Genomic DNA, 19818 nt, shown 5'->3' on the forward strand with positions numbered 1-19818 from the left:
ATTTCAAACTAGGTGTGCACCTGGGAATGGGCTGCACTTCAAGGTTGGGCCAAAATATTTTCTGGGGAGGGAGTGTATTAGTTTGCAGAGAGTTTCCAGCAGCTGGTGATGAGACTTTGAGACTCTGAGTTACTCCAGATAATTCTTTCCCAAGTATTTGCCTGGTGCAAGTTGCCCACATACTCAAGGTCTAACTGATTGCCATATTTGTGGTCAGGAAGGAATTTTCCCTTGGGTCAGACTGGCAGAGATGCTGGGGATTTTCTGCCTTCCTCTGCAGCATGTGACACAGGTCACTTGGAGGTTTAAACTAGAGTAAATGGTGGAATCTTTGTAACTTGAAGTCTTTAAATCATGATTTGAGAAATTCAGTAACTCAGCCAGAGCTTATGCACATATTACAAGATTGGGTGGGTGAGGTTCTTTGGCCTGTGAGGCACGGAAGGTCAGACTAGATGATCATAATGGTCCCTTGTGACTTTAAATTCTATGAATCTATGAAATTGCAGATGGCAGTAGGAACCAAGCACTGGTGGCCTTGGTTAGGTGGTGCTGAGGGAAAGAGCCACTTTGTTATTAGTATTTATTATTTGGTAACAATGCATATGCTTGGTGCCATACAAGACATGCGATAGAAACAGACTTGCATTGGGGAGAGGGAGAGAGGGAGCATTGGACTTGCGATAGAAACAGACTTGCATTGGAGAGAGGGAGCAAATTTGGAAGACTACACTTGTAACCAGTAATAGTAGCACTTTGCACCTCTATACAACTTCCATCCAAATATCTTATTGCTGTTTTCCATGAAGTGGTAATTAATTTGATAGATGAGTAAACCGAGGAACAAAGTGTTTGGGTGTGACTTAGACCCCACTACTATTACCGTATATTCCGGCGTACAGGACGACCTCTGATGTTAAAAAACATCCCCCAAAAATCGGGGGTTGTCTTGTACGCCGGGTATACATCCCAGGCGCGCCTGGGATGCCCCGCCGCCGGCTTCCCCCGAGGCTTTGCAAAGCCGTGGAGGGGCTCCGGCAGCGGGGAATCCCAGGCGCGCCTGGGCTGCCCCCCTGCCCGAGCCCCTCCGCAGCTTTGAAAGCCTCGGGGGAAGCCGGCGGTGGGGCATCCCAGGCGCGCCTGGGCTGCCCCCCCCCGCCGGCTTCCCCAGAGGCTTTGCAAAGCTGCTGCGGCTTTGCTCCCGGTGCCTCTGGTCTGCTGGGGACCGTCTCCAGCAGACCAGGGACACCGGGAGTAAAGGAGGTGGAGGGGCGCTGGGGTATAAGATGAAAACCTATCTTTTAATTAAAAAATTAGGGGGTCGTCTTATACGCCCAGTCGCCCTATACGCCGGAAAAGACGGTAATAGAAAGACTGCCACTGATTTCAGTGGGCTTTGGGTCAGCTCCTCTGTGAGTTAGCAAAGATCACACAGTGCACTTGATGCCAGAACTGGGAAAAGAACCTTGATTTGACTCCCTGCCATCTGTTTTCATCACCAGACTATATTCCCCGTCAGCACTGTTATCTTCTGACTTCAAAGCACTGATATGATTAAAATAGAGCAACTTCAATAATTAATATGTTTAAGCACAAATCTAATGTTTGTATTAACCTTGAAGCCACAATAAGCGCTCAGAATTCAACTTTATTAACGTTTGGAAAGAATCTTTTAAGCTAACTGAGTTTTCAGAATATTTAATGGAGCTGATTACATTCTTTTCCAACTCTTTATATGCAGGAAGAGTCTCTTTAACATATGATTTATGTAATAGGGGAATTACTGTCATATATGACATGCTTTATTTATGGTACATTGCTGTCCAACATTTTAAAGTTCAGTTTGCTTAAGTAATGTCCTCCAGGGAAGCTATTATATATTATAATATCAGCATCAGCATGAAGCAGTTGTTTATGGCCGAGTGACATCTTGGAATAGAAGAAGGGGTATGGTGAGAATTGGGAATGACATCGCAGTAACAAACAGTCATTTGATTGTCAAAAGTCTGGCTTCCTTAAAACCAGCCTCCAGTTTTCAGAAAATTTAAGTTAAATCAGAGCCACTAACTTTATCAACAAATTGAGACCAAATGACTTGCAGTGTTGCTGTCCATCTAGATTTTAAAGAATATTCCAATATTAATTGGAGGTGGGAAGGAGGAAAACATGTTCTGCTATCTACTATAATGTCCCCAAAATTGTATGCAAAATTCTTTTACGATGATGCAGTATGTTAACATGTTCTCCTATTGTTTTTATTCTATAGGACAAATTTATCTGCATGCCTATTGATGAAGCAATCTAAATTTGAACTCCAACCATCAGGTCATTCATGTCAGGCCCTGACATAACTCTTGGTACAGATCAATTCATTAAGTAGGTTCCAAGACACCGTGGCCCCAATTCTGCACAACGGAAAGCAATGGGACTTTTGCCACTGGTTTTCAGTGGCAGCAGGATTAAATCCCCTGTGTCCAATTTTCACAGTTTCATGTCTATCCAATGTGGCATTTAGGGTATCAGAGTACTTAAAAGCCAATGTGGGCATTCAGAAGCTAGTTTGGGTGCCTAATTTAGGTGCACAAGACCGATAATGTACACCCATTTATCTTACATGGCTGTAGAATAGGCTGGGGGAAAAATCAATTTTATTTCTCTAACCACAAAAAGGATTTAATTACATGCCTCTCAGTCTTCCGTTATCTGTATAGTCTTTTCCCTCCCAAATAAATAAAAAAAACCTTCACAAAAGAACTACCATGTTGGCTGTCACAGAAAGATACAATTGATTATCTGTTACACAGAACTATGCAGAGTTACTAGCTATGTAAAGAGATATTATTGTCTTCCTTTGATTCAGGGTAATGTAACAACTTCAGTGTGTCATGATGAAGGACAGTTATTTACCTTGCTGTAACTTGAGTTCTTTGAGATGTGTGATCCCTATCTGTATACTAATGTGGTTATGCATGCACCCAAATGCGCCTGAGACTGGCAAATTCTTTCAGTTAGCATTAATTAATCCATGTCTGTGCCCTTGCTCTCCGCATGCTCCACATTGAGGGTATAAGAGGCAGAGTAGATTGACTGCCTCCCTTGTCCTTCTCCATTGCATGTATAGTCATAACTGAAGCAGAGGGTAAAGAGAGCTGGTAGTGGAAGACACATAGGGACCACACATCTCAATGAATTCCAGTTAACAAGGTAAGCAACTTCTTTTTGTGCCAGTTGCTATGTGTGTTCCACTATGAGTGACTAACAAGCAATATTCAGAGTGGAGGAGGATGCAATGATGCAGGTGGTGTAATTGCTGGTAGAACCACTCTCCCAAAGCATGCATCAGCTGTGAAGACCTGGAAATATCTAGTGAATATGTGGATGGAGTACCATTGTGTAGCTGCCACGCAAATATCAAGCAGGGTGCCTCCTGAAGTGATTCTACTGAGGCTGCTTGTGCTTTTGTAGAGTGAGCCATTACCCCATATCGGGGAACAAGCTGTGCCAACTAATGGAATAGGATACAGCTAGAAATCCTTTGAGAAGATACAGCTTGTCCCCATTCTCATTCTGCTATGGCAACAAATAGTCTAGGTGATTTCCTGATCTGTTTCTATCTCTGCAGGTAGAATGCCAATACCCACTGCATGCCAAGGGAATTAAGTCATTGCTCCTTGCTAGAGACATGGGGCTTTGGGGAAAAACAGGTAAGTGAATTTATATAAAATTCTGAAACTAACTTAGGAGTGAATTTCAGGTGCAAGACCGTATCCTTATGGAATACTGTGTAAGTGAATCAGCCATAAGGTCCCCAGTTTACTTACCTTTCAGGCCAAGGTGATAGCAATGAGGAAGGTGACCATTGATGACTGGTCACACAGGAAGCACATAGCCAGAGGGTCAAAGATGGCTCAATCCTCTATTGCTAGCTGCCACTAGGTGACTCTGTAGCAGGCTAAGGGAAAGGCCCTTCACTTTGCAGGTAAGAAGATAGGCCAAAACAGGGAAAATTATCTGCTCTCTCTGAATACATATGCTTTTGCTAGGCCCAGACAGAGATACATTTCTACTAGACTAGGTAATACTTCCAGGTGGAGCCTTTTCTGCTATTAAGAATGATTTGCACAGCTTCAGAGAAGGAATGTTCTAGGCTTGACACCCATCCAAATACCACACCATGCAAGGAAGAGCAGTGGGGTTGAGATGTCTGACCTTCTGGGTAATGAGATATGGGAAGCTCCACATGCAGATAGGTAGATGGGATGACATTTATAGGAGGTTTGGAAACCTGAATTGTCTGGGCCCTCTGAGAGTAGTGTGTGTGCTCTGTCCAATCAAATCTTCCATAGAACCGGAGGTAGCAGTTGGATAGCAGGGACAGCATGGCTGAAGTGATCTCTCCCAGGCAGGAGGCAAGCATCATTCCTGGAGTCCTGACCTTGTGCTCCCCTGGAGTAGCATATATTGCACTTCCTGCTTGCCTTGTCCCAAGTGAGGTTCCCCACTGAGCGAAGAGGCTGTTCAATAATGAATTGTGTAACTACCATTTATAGTGGGTGACAAAATGCCGACTGAGACTGTCCACCAGTGAGTTCTGGATGCCCAGAGGTAGATGGATGATAGGGTGATGTGGTTCTGTATACACCAGTTCCATAGGTTGGATGCTTCTACAGGAAGGGGGAAAGGGAAAATGTAGCTCCCTTGCAGAGTATAGCTATAATTCCCATCACAGTGGCAGTTGCCATGGGTCTTGATGCTGTATCGGCCATAGCAGTTGCTGATTTTGGAGGGGTTCTGCCACTAGTTTGAACTTGTCAGTAAAGGTTTGACACTGAGCCTTATCCTCCTGAAGCTTAAAGTTCAGAAATGGAGTAATTCACAAAACTGCACTTGGTAAGAAGAACCTGATAGTTTGAGATCTGAAATAGCAGTATGGTGTATGCACACCGTTTCCTCCCCATGAAGTTGAAATCCAAGTGTCTTTATCTGCAGGGATGGCCCTCCAAGTGGTATTGTCCAGATCTTTCAGTAACTGCTGCTACCTCCAAAGAATTTGGAGCAGAGTGTCCCTTAGCTGAGACAAAGGGCTGCTTCTTTGTCCCTCTTGTGGGTAGGAGCATGGGTTGCTGGCATGTGCTTTAGAGCTGTTGCTGGTTCTAGTATGGCTTCATTTACTGGAGTGCAACCTGACTGGAGTCCATGTGCAAGAAGATATCCCAGAGTTTATGCTGAGGATTTTCAACTGCTTCTAGGGAGATCTAGAGCTCTTCCACCACCCTCTAACAGTGCCTGAAACTGCCTATGACTGTCCAGGGGAGACAGAGTGACTGCCTCCTCGGGTGATAAGGACAATGCCCCTGTTGGAAGCCAGGGTACTGATGGATCTTGATCATCTTCTCCCTCTTCTATAGGTCCAGGGTAATGTGTTAAGGTTCCAAGGGCCACAATAAGGCCAGTATGGGAGGTTGAAAGTGAACTGTGGAGGTACACCAGGAATTAGATACTGGGGAAGCGCTTGTCTGTACAGCTGAGGCTGGCTCCAGAAAATTCTCAATCTCCTACCTGAGTGAGTTCCCTGAGTGAAAGTGAAGCTGGTATACCAGCTCTTCCTAAGATGCAAAGTTTGAATCTGGGTTCACTGGTAGTCATGACAGATCCGTAGACAAGAAATCATGACTAGTGAACTGGACAGGGGATAGACTTCTCCCAGAGTCCTGCATTCTCACAGGCATTTTTATCTCTTCGGTGAAGATCAGTCCTGATAACAAGGGAGATTGTAGATATGGGAGGTCAAAGATATAGTCCAGACTAGTACAAGTCACCTGCACCTTTGGAGACAGTGTGTTGTCATTCTGTGCCACCTAAGTAGTTATAGATGCTGGTTCCTTAGGTGGCCATGATAGTACCAGCAGCGATTGAGCCCATGCGATTTTCAACATTACTGGTGGTTCCTCGTCCTTCATGTTCCGGTGCTTCATTTTAGGTGATACCACAGTCAATGTCCAAGTTGATCCAGATGACAATACAGAAGAAGTCTTGCTGACAATACAGATGACAATACAGAAGAAGTTTTAGGAGGGCCTCAAATGTTATGAATTGAGTATGAAGGCACACCTGCCTTAGAAAGGGTTAGAGAGGGACCTCTCTTCTCTGAGGTTCTAGAAGGGGATCTGCTTTTACATCTGTGAGAGTTCCCCTTACTCAGATAAGGGAGTTCAGCCACACGGCTCTGACAATTATTACTGTCAGATTAATTCACATCTAATTCACCAGAATGCACACAGAGACCTCTGACAGTCTGAGAACTCTTGGCTTCTAGAACTCTGATTTGTTTGGAGAATTAACCCTGACATTTTTTGCAATTTGCTCTTTTATATTTTTGACAGGAGGGTTGAAAGTCCATTGAGATTTTCCTTAATTTGACAGGTGAAAAAATATATTGTGTAATTGATGGACTATTGCATCTGCCATATTCTTTAATACAGGGATCCTTTTTGTACAGAGCTTAATATCAGAGCTGATCAGAACTTTCTCTCTCTCTCTCTTTTTTTTTTTTTTTTTTTTTTTTTTACAGAAAATGCAGTTTCTGCAAAATTCAAGACTTTTGGTGGGAATTTATTTTGAAAATAACCTGTCAATTTTCCAACGAAATATTTTATTTCAGGTTTTCTGGTCAGTTTGACTTGACTTTTGGTATGCTTCAGCTGCCACAGTACCTCATGGGAGTTGTCGTTTGGAGGCCTAATACACCCATTCTTCTCTGTGGAGTGGGTGTCATGGTGAGACTACACCATTATGACACGCCAGCTCAAGTTAATGCTGAAGTGAAACAAACTGATTTGGAGATGTCAAATCATTTAGTTTTGGTTTCTAATGGAAATGTAGAAAAAAAATGTTTTGAACTGAATTTTTTCAGAACTTTCCATTCTTCCCAAAATTGTTAACATTTCAAATTTTTGCCCAGTTATTTTCGTTTTTATTTTTTGAAATATAAGAATTTCCCCCCGGCTGAAAATTCTGATTTTTTTTCTACCAGTTCTGCTTAGTATGTGTTGCTATTATGCTTTGTTCATATCTTTGCCCAAGTCCCCAAGGCTCACTTGGATGGTTACTGGACATTTCTTTCTCTGGGATGCATATAATAAGTTGGCAAGGAAGTGTTTGGGATTCACATCTATTCCTCAATATTCATGAACATTTAATTTATCACATTTCATTTTTAAATGGATATGTGAAAGAGATACAGATGTAAATGCCCTATGCTTGTATCTGGCATATCAAGAAAAGGAAAGTGATTTGATTTAATTTAATTAGGAACTATTTAGTAATTTCCTGCACTGAGCAAGTATCTCTGTTAAAGAATTGCATTATTCCTTAGACATCTTCCAGAAATAGAAAGGTGCTGCTCTCTGCAGTGACGCACTTGCAGAACAGGAATAAACTTCCTTGATATATATACCTGTCACAGAAAAATCCAATAAATGGACGAAAGCCTGAGCTATTTCTTAAAATGTTAGCCCTTAACAAGACTAATGGCAAATGATAGAAAGGGCACCAGAATTCACATCCCCAGATCAGATTGTGCTGTTGATAACATCTGTAATTAATTGATATTATGAATTTAGTTTGACCTTTACCAGAACACACATTCATCATAAAGGAAACAGAGGGACTGGGGAAGAAAAGGAACTCCCACCTATCAGCTAGATCTGATGAAAAGAGTAATTCACTCCTACTTTATTTATCAATCCCATCCGGGATGAATAGGGGCCTAATTCAGCCTTTCCCCCCCTAGAGCATCTGATTAAAAAACAGCCATTCATATCCATTTCTTCTGACTGAGGCCTGTACAAAAGGATTTCATAGAGCCATTTAAAAGCCAAAGCTTCCATAAGCACAATCTGCAAGGAGAAAGCAACAAGAAAAAGCATTTGGGGCCCAAATTCTGCCCTCAGACACATTGCTGCTGTTAAATCAATTGAAGCCAATGGAAGTGGTGGTGTCTTTTTGTCTTGGGGAACAAATTGCTCCTAAACATAGATATTGTAGGCATATGAATTGCTGTGAGAGATGGGCACCCTTCAGCACCTTTAAAATCTCAGCCCAGACCTGAATCTGAAAGAATATCAATTTATTTAAAGGAGAATCTACTGAATTTGTGTTGCGGTGGCCTGGCACTAAAATAGAAATACAAATGTATCTGTAACCCAAAAAATACAAAACACAAAAATACGAAACTATCTGTAATCCACTGCAAGAATGTCAGTGGACTGAGTCCTAGGCAGTTGAGCCTAGCGGCCAGAATCTGAATGCTAGAACCAATACCCGAGACAGAGTTCAAGTCAGGAATCAGTCGAGGGTCACAGGACTGAAATCTGAGTCTGAATGACAGAACCAAAGACAAACAAAATCAGAGTCAGAGCTGATGGTTGGTGCCAGATTATTAAGAGTGAAGAAAAGCAAGAGAAGGGTTGGTTCTGAGTCAGGAGTGAGGCTGGGACAGGATGGAAACAGGGAGAGACTTCAGAACTTTTATTTATGCTAAAATTCCACACGTTGTGAATGGGCCTTAATTTAGATGATAATTACCTTACGCATTACAAAGACAGCCTCCCTACCTTTTGATATTCGTAGTAACTCCAGATTAGCCACTTAATTGACTCTTACAATAAGCAATTTCCTCCTTTCTTGTCTCTTCCTCGTCCCCTCACCCCCACCTTCTATTCTGTGTAGCTGATTCATTTACTTCTTCATTGTAACCCTCTGTTATATAATGATTATGCCATTTCACTTTCAGAATATGATCTGAGGAAGTGGGTCTGCCCCACGAAAGCTCATCACCTAATACACCATCTTGATAGTCTTTAAAGTGCTACATGACTGCTTTTTTAAAATGTACACTTTTTGTAGACAGAAGTATTAGTGATAGACTGTGTGTGAAATAGTCAGCCTGCATATATACAGTGTGTACACAAGGGACTAGTCAGCAATCTGGATGACACACCGAGTGGTGGGGAAAATGTTTAAAATGGAATTAGACACAGGCTCTCCAGTTTCTGCCATCTCAGGTTTGGAATATGAGAAAACTTAAAAACACCAAAGGGGGGACACTGATGTTACTAAGAACTGACCAGAGATAAAAATAGTGACAGTTGGAGTGATGCCAGTGAATATGGAGTACAACAGTAGGTAGTGTTTGTTAGACTTATGTTACACAGTAAGGGGGACCAAGTGTGAATAGTTACATAAGGTTCCTCTGGAGCAGGTATTTATAAAGATGCTGCCATCACTTTCAGCAGACTTCAGTAAATCAACCGGAAGGGATGCTAAGGGAGGCATTAGGAGCAGTCAAGAAGCAACTAGAAACTCTAGAAAACATGAAGGCTAAATCAATTCTAGATCAGAATGTGCAGCCCTGAGACTAACCTGTCCCTTATAGTATTTACTCAAAATTAGGTGCTGAATTGGAATATCTGGAAAGGGAAATGTTCAAAACTGACCTGGATTGAGTGGGAATGCTATTTTTCCAACTGTAAAAAATGTGTGGTACAGTAAGAGAGTATGAAGCTTTTAAAGTCATCATAAACCCTGGACTGAAAGTTGAAAAATACTCTGCCTTGAATTGAAGAAATTTTTGCACCACTGTCAGGATGACAACATCTCAGCAAAACTGATTTGTCACAGGCCTAGCTATGCATGGAAGTTGAGGGAGAGTCAACGCACAAAAGAATCTGTATCAGTACAACAGTCTAGAGTTGGGTATTGTTTCAGCTCCTGCTATGGGGCAATGGTCAATAGATCAAGTTTTGCAAGGTATTCTAAGTACACAGTCTTATTTGGATGACATCGTGACTGGGAGAAGCGATTAAAATATTAAAATATCTAGAAGAACTCAGGTTACAAGCTAATTACATAAATTATTTTTTCAAGGACTCCGTAGCTCATTGTGGGCATATTACTTATGTACAAGCACTGCCTAAACCTCAGGAGAAGAAACAGTTTTGAAAATTCGCCCAGCCAGAGAACATTTGACACTAAACATTATTTCTAGGATTAAACAACTACCATAGATGATGTGTACCAAACATAGCAACTGTATTGCATCTGCTGAACTGTTTACTGAAGAGTGGTCAAAAGTGGGTTTTGTCATGCAAGTGTCGAAAAGCTTGTCTAGAAGCAAAATAATAGGTCATCTCAAGACAGTGTGCTTACATACTTTATCCTATCCCTGCCCATCAAATAAGTATGTGATGCCTCCTCACGTGGAACTGGTTTGGATTTCGCTAGTTTACCATGCCTCAACTATCCCAATGTGAAGAAATTTGCTCCAGTCCTTGAGGAAATAATTGTTAACAAAAGCCAAATGAATTACTTCAATAGATCATATTGTGAAATGAAGATCTAAATTATTAATTTGTCTATCTGTATTTCTAAAAGAACTCATCACTGGTATCTGCCCACCATATATACATCTGAGAGAAAGATCTAGTTCTCCTTTCTGTTTTGAGCTTCTTTTTTAAATGGGATGAAGTGTAGTTGTTGCTTGCCAAGTCACCATGTTACTCTTCTGTTGGGGGAAAAGCCTGCTTCAAAGTATCAGTCCTGTGCTGAATCTCTGAAGATTTGGATTCATTTTGGTCTCTGGTGATGAATGTATTTCATCCTGAAGGCTTTTGATGCAAAATGCTTCATCATCCCTTGAATCTTTCTACACTGTCAGCTGCCATGTCCCTGTCAGTTATAGATGCAATGGTGGGGTCAAGGGAATAGGCAATTTCTGAGATAACGTGGTTCTTCCCCACTGAGGACTTCAAATATTCTAGTAGTAAAATATATATTCAAGTCTTGACTTATTATTGATGTTTGCTGACTGTCAGCAAACCAAAGCAAAAAGTACCCTGTATTAGGTTGGAGAACAAAATAAACATATATATCAGTGGCTTTTTCTGCAAAAGAGATCAGTATGAAACATCTGTACTAGATCCATTTCTATTCCCCAATCCCTCTGTTTCATGGAGGGCCTGTTAACAGCTGACTGTATCATTATGATAAAACATAAAAGCCCAGTTACATCTGAAGGCTTCTGCTGACTCAAGTTTTTTTTTAGTGTAAAACAAATTTGGATGCATTAAGGAAAAGGCTTTTATGGATCGTCTCTTGCAAGGCTAGATACAAACTGACCCGTAATGTTTGAAAAATACTTTGAAATGGATAATGTTATGTAAAACCTTATGTAGTGAAAAGGAAAAGAGAAAACATGAAGCTAGTGCTTAAGAAATTGGAATGCGAGTCAGCTGGGCAGCAGATGAAAACCCAAATTTTCCCCTTTTTGAATTTATGGGCTTCTGTAGTACTAACAAGAGTCTAGCAAGCTCTACAAAGTTCACTTCAAAGCAGGCATGTGAATTTTTACAGTATTAAAATGATCTTCTATGTGCACTCAGTGCCTGTAGTTTTAAATGATTTGCATTGAAATGAGCATGATTTCCCCTAGGTATTAGCTCTTCTGTGAAGCCATAGGCAAGGGTACAGGTTTGATTGGTTCAAGTGCATTCATCCAGATTCACCAAAACAGCAAGTGGGAGTAGTGGCCATGTGACTCTATCCATTTGACATCCCCCACAATTCTAACATTATAGTGAGTTAGGGTATTTCTCTAGAATCAGAGGTGAAAGTAACTTAAAAACCTGGGTCCCTGCCAGCTCTTGAAATAGTTCCCTGCTCGCTTTTGCCACAGCTCAACCAGTATTTGCTGGAGTTGTGTACCAGGGCATACCCACTTACTTTCACCTCTGTTTGGAATCAATTAGATCAAATTTAATTAGACTGGAGAATTGTACAAGAGCTAGCAAGCCAAACCTCAGAATTCTAACAGATATCCAGACAGAGCAAAAGAAGTTAGCACATCTAGTTTTAACTTCAACTTTCTGGATTTGGACAAAAAATTGAATTAACATTAGTGCTGGTTCATTAACTGAAGCTTTTGTCAAGGCTTATTTTGAATCTCTTTGGGGTCTGAATCAAATGCTTAGATGAACTCTGCTGTTAATTTCATTATGGGATGAAATAGCTGCTAAAACGCAAATCATGGGTTACAATCCCATGCATCATGGGAAACACTTCTTATCAGGATTATTACATTAATTAAAATGTTTGCTGCTCTCATTTCAAGTGCTAGTCACTCACCTAAATAAAAACAACTAGCATCCATAAAAACAGTTGCTCGTCTGCTCTGAATCCTTAAATTGTACATTCAGTTATTAGAATAATTGGCCTTTAAAATCTGTCCACTTTAAAGCACCCAATAAGTAAGGGACAGATCCTGGTTCACATTATGGCCATGTTGTGCCACTCTAGTGGTGCACAGCAGCAAAACAGCTTCTTTAACTACCTGATTTATGATTCCCACAGCACAGAGAATTCCAGGTTGCTATACAGCCAGCAAAAGCTGCTCTGGAAAACACTTCGCCACTTCCATTGGCATAGGAGGTCATTGGAATGGAAGGGTCATGACTGGAGCATATCTGGAGTACTCCCTTGCTGGAGGCCATAAGATAGAGCAGTTGTGAGGCTGCTCTAAATTACTCAGGGGGAGAAGGAATTGGTTGGTGGCAAATCCTGGAGAGCACAAAGGTGGCAAAGACTCCCAAAAGCATAGCACAACTCAATCAGGCCCAGTGACAGCTCCTTAATATGTCAACGGATAAAATAAGAGCACAACAGTAGAAGAACCTAGAGAAACAGCCTTAAGCTTTGTTTTGCAGGATGAAATGTCACATGAACTCCTTCATTTAGTGCTGCTCCACTACCTTCTAATACAACTCCTGAGATCACTACAGTATGTTCTTCAGAGTGGAATGTGGTAATTATTCTTTAAACCTCTGGACAGTGATTCAAATTACACCATAATGAGCCAGCTGATTAGATAAAACAGAAACAAAATGTTTGGAAAAGCTGAGGATGTTGAATGGAGCTTTATTTTCTTCAGTGTAAAAGCAGAAAGGTGGCTGCTAATCAAGCAGCTTTGATTCACAGGCCTGCTATGGTAGATATCACTCCAGTAAGCTTTTCTGTTTTGTTTTGGTTTTACATTACAGCCTCGGTTTCCAGCTGGCCTTTGCTAAATCTACCTGATCCCAGACTACAATTAGCAACAATATTGCTTTACTTACATTCCAGTCTATGGTAACAAAGAACAGGTGCCGTTTAATTTCTTCAACTCCATCAAGGCCAGCACCTGCCAGGACAAGAAGAAAAAGTCAGGAGGTACATGCTATGTTCTTTAATACCATCCCAATATCTTCCACCCTTTAGAAAAAAAATTAAAATGTCAGAAATTGTTTAAACCATCCAATATATACGATGACATTTTGTTAATACACGCATCACAGCCAAGAAAGAAAAACACTTGAATACATTTGATTGTCGGCTTGTGTCAGGTCTGCATGACCAGTCTCTCATGCGTCATATTAGATAAGGAAATAGAATCACAGAAAAGGAGAGCTGGGGGAGACCTCAAAAGGTCAGCAAATCCAGCCTCCCACACTGAGGTAGGACCAAGAATGCTTGCACCAGAGGTCTGCAAACTGTGGGGCATATCCTGCTAGATGGGTTCAGAGGAATGTTGGGGAGGGGGGTGAATGCACGCAGATGGCTTGAGGCAGCCCCATGCAGTGAGTTTCAGGGAGGGAGGACCACCATCACCCCTTGACTCTCTTTTTCTCTATTTTTGTCTGAGGTGTAGGAGGAGATGATACTGGAGGTATCCTGAAATAGCTACCCTGCATCTTAACAAGCCTCCCATTATTTTGAAATATTTTTTGAAATAACAGGTGCACTATTTCAGCATCCCTGTAACCCTCATTCCACGAGGGTTAAGGGGTGTCTTGAAATAGTGTGTTGTTTTGAAAGTCAGTGCTGTGTACACCCACCAAATTTCAAAGTAAGCTATTTCGAAATGGAATCGAAATAAGATACACAATTTGCATAGTACAATTTGCATATCTTATTTCGAGTTTAGGGTGCTGTGTAAACACATCCTAAGAGTCCAAAGTGCTTCCTGACATAGGAATAATGGTATTACTGTTACCTAGCACTACAAATATTCATTTGTAGTTACCTGTGCAAGTTAAGTATTATTAATTCCAGTTTACAGATGGGGAAACTGGTGCACATAGTTTAGATTCTAATGTACAGAAAGAATCAGTTGATTTTGGGTACCTCGAACTTTGGGCGCTCATTTTGAGACGCTTGATTTTCATTTGTACTGATACCAAACACACAACTGTCATAAATGCTTTTTGTTCACTAACCACACCTTTCTTATGTTTCTTATATACAGTATTCTATCGATTATTTAGCAAAACGCCTTGGAATATGACAGATCATATCTCATTCTTTCATTACTTTTGCTTTATGTCTTCATTTAAAAATCTTCCTTGTTAATTTCTTTCAGCATGTTTAGTTTACTAGCTTGAGGAAAATCAGCAGGTGCTCAGTAATAATTCAACAACAATCAAATTTGACTGAGTGTGACATATGATTGGGTGATTTGTTTTTATTAATAGCATCTTTCATTCTCCCAGGGGAAAAACAACACCTGGAGATGAAGATGCTGCATTGCAATTTTGGAGCCGTTTCCTGTAAGATGCTGAGCATTCTCCAGATATTAGTGGTAGCTGATGGTACTTGAGTATCTAGATGTTGGTGTCCAGCACCTGAGAGGACTAGGCCTTTTATTTGCAAAACTTGCACTTCCTAACAAGCAGTTTTGTAAAAGGTCTTGTCAGCTCAAGCTTTTGTAAAATGTGACATCTGCTTTCAGTGCACACAAGACATTATTAGTGTTTGCCAAGGTGCACTGATCAAGAACGACATTCTACAGCCTGCTCAACATTGGCTCATGACTAGGTATTAAAAACAAATATTGTTTGCATATTACACTGAGAGCTGTTAGCCATGGACATGGAGAAACTGACCCAATAGGTATGTTTGTAGTTTTGGTTCCTTGCTTCCCTTAGAACTCTGAACACAGAACAAGTTGCTGACAGAAATCAGTAAATGCAAAAACTTGTCTAGCTACACCCCTTGTTGCAGGGATTTAACAAGTGAGAAAACAATGACTTAAGATTGTTTTAATGGTATATTATTCAGCTGCCTAAAATGTCAGAAAACAGCAAGAACAACATGTATACAATTTTCCTGTTGTTTAATGTGGATGTTTGAATCTCCTTAAGGATGAAGAGGGTCTTGATAACTTGGGAGGGAAAGGGGTCCATAAGAAATTGTAAAATTGCTAAGTTAACCATTCAGAATGAAATGAAAGGGTTTCCGGATTTTCAGCATCTGCAAAAATATAGCTTCTCTATCAGCATGAACTCAAAATCCATTGAATAGAATCACTTGCCATGTGTAGGTCATTGAACACTCATGTTAAAGAGGGAAATCCATCACAGTTATCAGATCTGTTATTTTGGTAAATAGCTGTATTGCAGAACAATACATTTTGTATATCTCAATTCAGAACTCATCATCTTTAGGGTTTTTTAAAGGAAAGCGTAATATTGCTTTTTTGATTGTTACCTTTGCTCTACTGAAACACGCTTTCAACCAACATGGTGTTGGCTTAGATTTCCAGTTAGAATAAGGTCCCTTTATATTGCTTTAGCTGTGTAAAAGGGCCTTAAGATCATCTCAAGGCTCGTTTATGCTGTCTGATTGGTATGAAAGGCCTTAGTGTAAATGACAATCAGGCCTTCTTTTTTCCAGAATTCCTGACAATTTGATACATGAACATTTCCTATTGCTCTTTTTCTTTCCCAAAATGTGCCTTTGCCTGCATATTCCATTTATCTGCATATTCCAGACCATTTCAGGGACTGGAAATTACACCAGTCTGCAGTGTGGCACTCATTGTACTCAGTCAGGGAGCAATGCTACTGCCCTCAAATCAAATTTACAGGAGAGAATATAGAGAATACTATGTATGAATCAGAATTTGGCAGACACTAGACAATATTTATCATGGAAGGCTGCAAATGAAATACTTTGTACCATAAGACATTTGTTTTAAGCTCGAATACTTTATAAGCAGATCACAAATTGAACAGTAGTCAATAATGTGATGTTGTTGTGAAAAAGCAAATGCCATTCCAGAATGCAGAAGTGTCATCAGTAAGACACAGAGGTAATTGTTTTGCTCTATACATAGCAGTGGTGAGGCCTCAGCAGGAGTACTGCTTCTAGTTTTGGGCACCACTCTTTGATGAAGATGTGAAAACAGTCAACAGAGTCCAGAGAAGAGCAATAAAACTAGTAAGAGTCATAGAAAGCACAACATAAGAGGACAGTTTGAAAGAACTGGGTATATTTAGTCTATAGAAAAGAAGGCTGAAGTGGGTCATGATAACAGTCTTCAGATATATATAAGGGCATTATTATAATATTTAGATCTATTATCCAGTTCATTTAAATATTCCTCCATTCATTACTACCAACATTATTGTAGTCCTGTCTTTTAATTTTCAAGTCATTAGTCCGAACACAGATATTTGCAACAAGCTCATTGACCAGTACTACAGAAATGCCTGATAATGTTAATTTAGGACAATGACTCCCTTTCAACAGTATTTTGTTTTGTCTTCCCTTTAAAAACTAAACTTTTCTTGACTGTTTTTCTGCTATTATTAATATCTCCCTCCATCCCATCCTTTTATCACAGCAAGCATCAAGCTTGAAACCTCGATCCTCAATTACTTCCCATTATAATGGAGAAAACCAAGCCAATATTTTCATAACTGGGTCTTTTAGTTAATTGCAGCTGAATGCCATGCTGGAGAACTGGAATCTGTCCTTGGCTCTGCCACAGAATGTTTACTGGGCAAGTGACTTAACCTCAAACTTCTCCAGGTGGTCACTATGTGACTTTTCCATATGTTTTGGTTGCCCCACTTGAGATACTTTGGTCAGAACAATAGAAGGCTGATAGTTCACAGCTACAACTGGGGTCAATGGGAGCTTTGCTTTGCACATACAAAATGCCATACAAATGCTAAGTTTTGGGGAAAAAAATCTGATGTTAGGTATGTTAAATTGGACACAGAAAAAATCAGTTGATACTTTTGGCTTTAATTTCTCTTTGCCTCAGTTCCTCAACTGTAATTTGGGTCTAATGCCATCCCTCACCTCAGAGAAGTCTGCAAAGGTAATTCACTAGCTGTTTGGGAAGTGCACTCAGACAGTTCTATGAAAACACCCTGGAAATGCCCAAGAGGAAATTAATAATTTTCTATTCGGTGCAGGGCTTTAATGGTGTGTGGTTAAGGATAAAAAGAACATTGAATGACCGTGAATGCTGACTATCCTTTAGGATCCTATGGAAAAATTGAACATGATCTTATAATTAAAGACCCTAGGTAAAATTTTCATGAGTGCCTTGGTGACTTACGCATTTAAGTCCGATTTTCAAAAAGTGGTTTTTAGGTGCCTTGGAGCCTGTCTCATTAATGCCAAAGGAGACAATTAGAGTTTGGACTGGCAATGCTAATTTTATGCTAGCCTAACTTCTGATTGCAAAGATACCCACCAGGTAATGTGGGATGGGGAGAGAGTGGGGAGGCTTCGGGCTGAAGATGGGACAAATCTACATCGGTGTCATATGCCCTTCCCTCTTTGTATCCCTCCCATGAGTTGCCCCCATTGTTTGTGTTTGGCCTGTGCATGTTCCCCATGCCTTCTGGTGCTATTGTGTGATGAAATAAAGGACTGAGTGGTGCCACTCTCCGTTCTCTTTCCATTTGAAGCCTGTGTTAGTTGACGACACAAAGTGCGAGTGGGGAGCTGTTTGTGAGATCCACAGTGACTATGATATCTCAAAGAACCACAGTTACTGTTGACTAACAGTTCTTTCTTATTTGTGTGTGTGTCAGTGTGGATCTTGCTGGGACTAGCCATCATTATCCCTGCAGGATGGTGGGAGTAAAGAGTTTCAGCTGTATCAGTCCAATAGTGATTGGAGTACTGTCGATGTCACTACTATAGACTAACAGTTTCTTTGCAGAAGAGGGGATGATCAGGCACCTTCTTGTTTGTTTACATAGCACATCACCAACATGTTGTGTGTCAGGATTTGCACTGCAGAGTTCCACAGAAAAGGCAGGAAAGCTATGAAGGCCGTCTGATATCTCACAGCGCCTGGAAATTCATGTGTTATTGCCGGTCTTCTTGGGATCACATTCCTGCATCTGTTTGTGGTTCCACCGGGTGCTCCAGCCCACTGAAGTATCTGTGGTAAGTGTACATTGGGGAGGGGACAGAGAATGGTAGTGCCAGCAGCAGGACCACTTTCTTGCTTGGTACCATTTTTTCTGCATCAGTTTTCAATAGAGATGCTGAACAATGCTGGTTTGTCCACTCTCAGGATTTCTAGGCCTGATATGACTCATGCATTGTTCCAGAACATGGAGTTTGAGCCCCTAAACAGAAGAGACACCTACTATGTCCATCAGGGCCGGATTAAGACCTTTAGAGGCCCTAAGCCCCCCCCCCCCCCATATGTAATTCAAAATAAAAACAATACTATACCGTAAAATAATTTTTTTTTTGGTGCCCCTGCTTTGCTGGTGCCCTAAGCACATCCTTAGGTAATCCAGCCGTGATGTCCATCTATGGGGATTAGTCTCCAGGAGAATGGATAGGGTTGGAAGCCAGGAGGTTTAGGTCTACCATGTTAATGAGCTTTGGGACTAAAGGTGTTTATTGTGGGATCTAGCTGCTGAGACTCAGAGAAGATGGGCTGATATGATCTCAACAGTAAAATCTGAAGGTATTCAGAGATGTTCTGGAGAAATTCACAAGTTTTCACTAAAGCTAAGAGCCAGTGGGTTAGAAACACCCCAGATTCCATCTCACTTTACTGAGAGATAAGGGGGAACTGAGGGAAAGTTGCAGCCACTTTACCATGTATGCCTTTGCATGGGAGCATGAGGAGGCAGATAGTACATGTGCAGCCCCATCTGACACTGCTATGTTAAAATGTCCAGTCCTGTGCCCATGAAGCACACGAGCACCTACACGGGCTCCACACTGTCATATACTTTAATATTAATTTGTATACATTAGCAAAGCACTAAAAAGTCACTCAGTAGCAAAGGAAACAGATATCGAGAGGGAAGCTTCCATTTGCCACACAAGATTATTATTAGAAATTTCAAGAATCATAACTCAGTCAGATGGTAAGTGTACATTGGGGCTGCCAAACATCTTGCTAAGAATGTGACTGCTGACTGATACATGTGGGATCAAATGTTCTATGTAGTCGACCCCTCAAGTGACTGAAAGGTACATATGAAAGTCAGAGGCAAAAAAAATCTTGCCTGCGCCACTTGCTTTTTACACATCTCACAACAAATTATTTGCTTAATTTAGCTTTGCTCTCCTACCCCATTCCTAATGAAAAAATCTAAACCACATTAACAGTTACAGGAGATAACAGCATCCTGTTTTTCAAAAGTTTCTCAGTATTTATATATTATGTGTCTTACTCACAAAAAGGAAAGTAATTCATTAGCTGTCCAAAACCCAAGGGTGCTGATGTTAGCCAACTGTATATTTAATGAGATGGAATTAGTTATTTCTTTTCCTGTGACAGATCTTACAAAAGTCAAAGATCAACTTTTCTTCTTTTTCCCCGAGGCCTTTTCTTTACAGCCATCTAAAATTTCTAGAGCATATACTCCCACCAAACACTAGAGATACAACAAAGCATACACAGAAGATTTAAATGATGTGGCTAATTGGTGGTGAAGGATACCTTATGCTTAG

The 19818-nt window shown here is 40.8% G+C and overlaps 1 protein-coding gene across 3 annotated transcripts in view; it reads right to left on the bottom strand.

Moving 5' to 3' along the window:
- RPS6KA2 (ribosomal protein S6 kinase A2) overlaps window positions 1-19818 on the bottom strand; it is a 330666-nt gene that overhangs the window by 45621 nt on the left and 265227 nt on the right. For all 3 annotated transcript variants that reach the window (XM_075924624.2, XM_006134512.5, XM_089777328.1), the window contains one exon: window positions 13170-13234. In XM_075924624.2, coding sequence (XP_075780739.2) covers window positions 13170-13234 — 65 coding nt within the window. The remainder of the gene's footprint in view (window positions 1-13169; window positions 13235-19818) is intronic.

Source organism: Pelodiscus sinensis, chromosome 3, assembly GCF_052426305.1.
Source record: "Pelodiscus sinensis isolate ZL-2025 chromosome 3, ASM5242630v1, whole genome shotgun sequence".
Taxonomy (NCBI): domain Eukaryota; kingdom Metazoa; phylum Chordata; order Testudines; family Trionychidae; genus Pelodiscus; species Pelodiscus sinensis.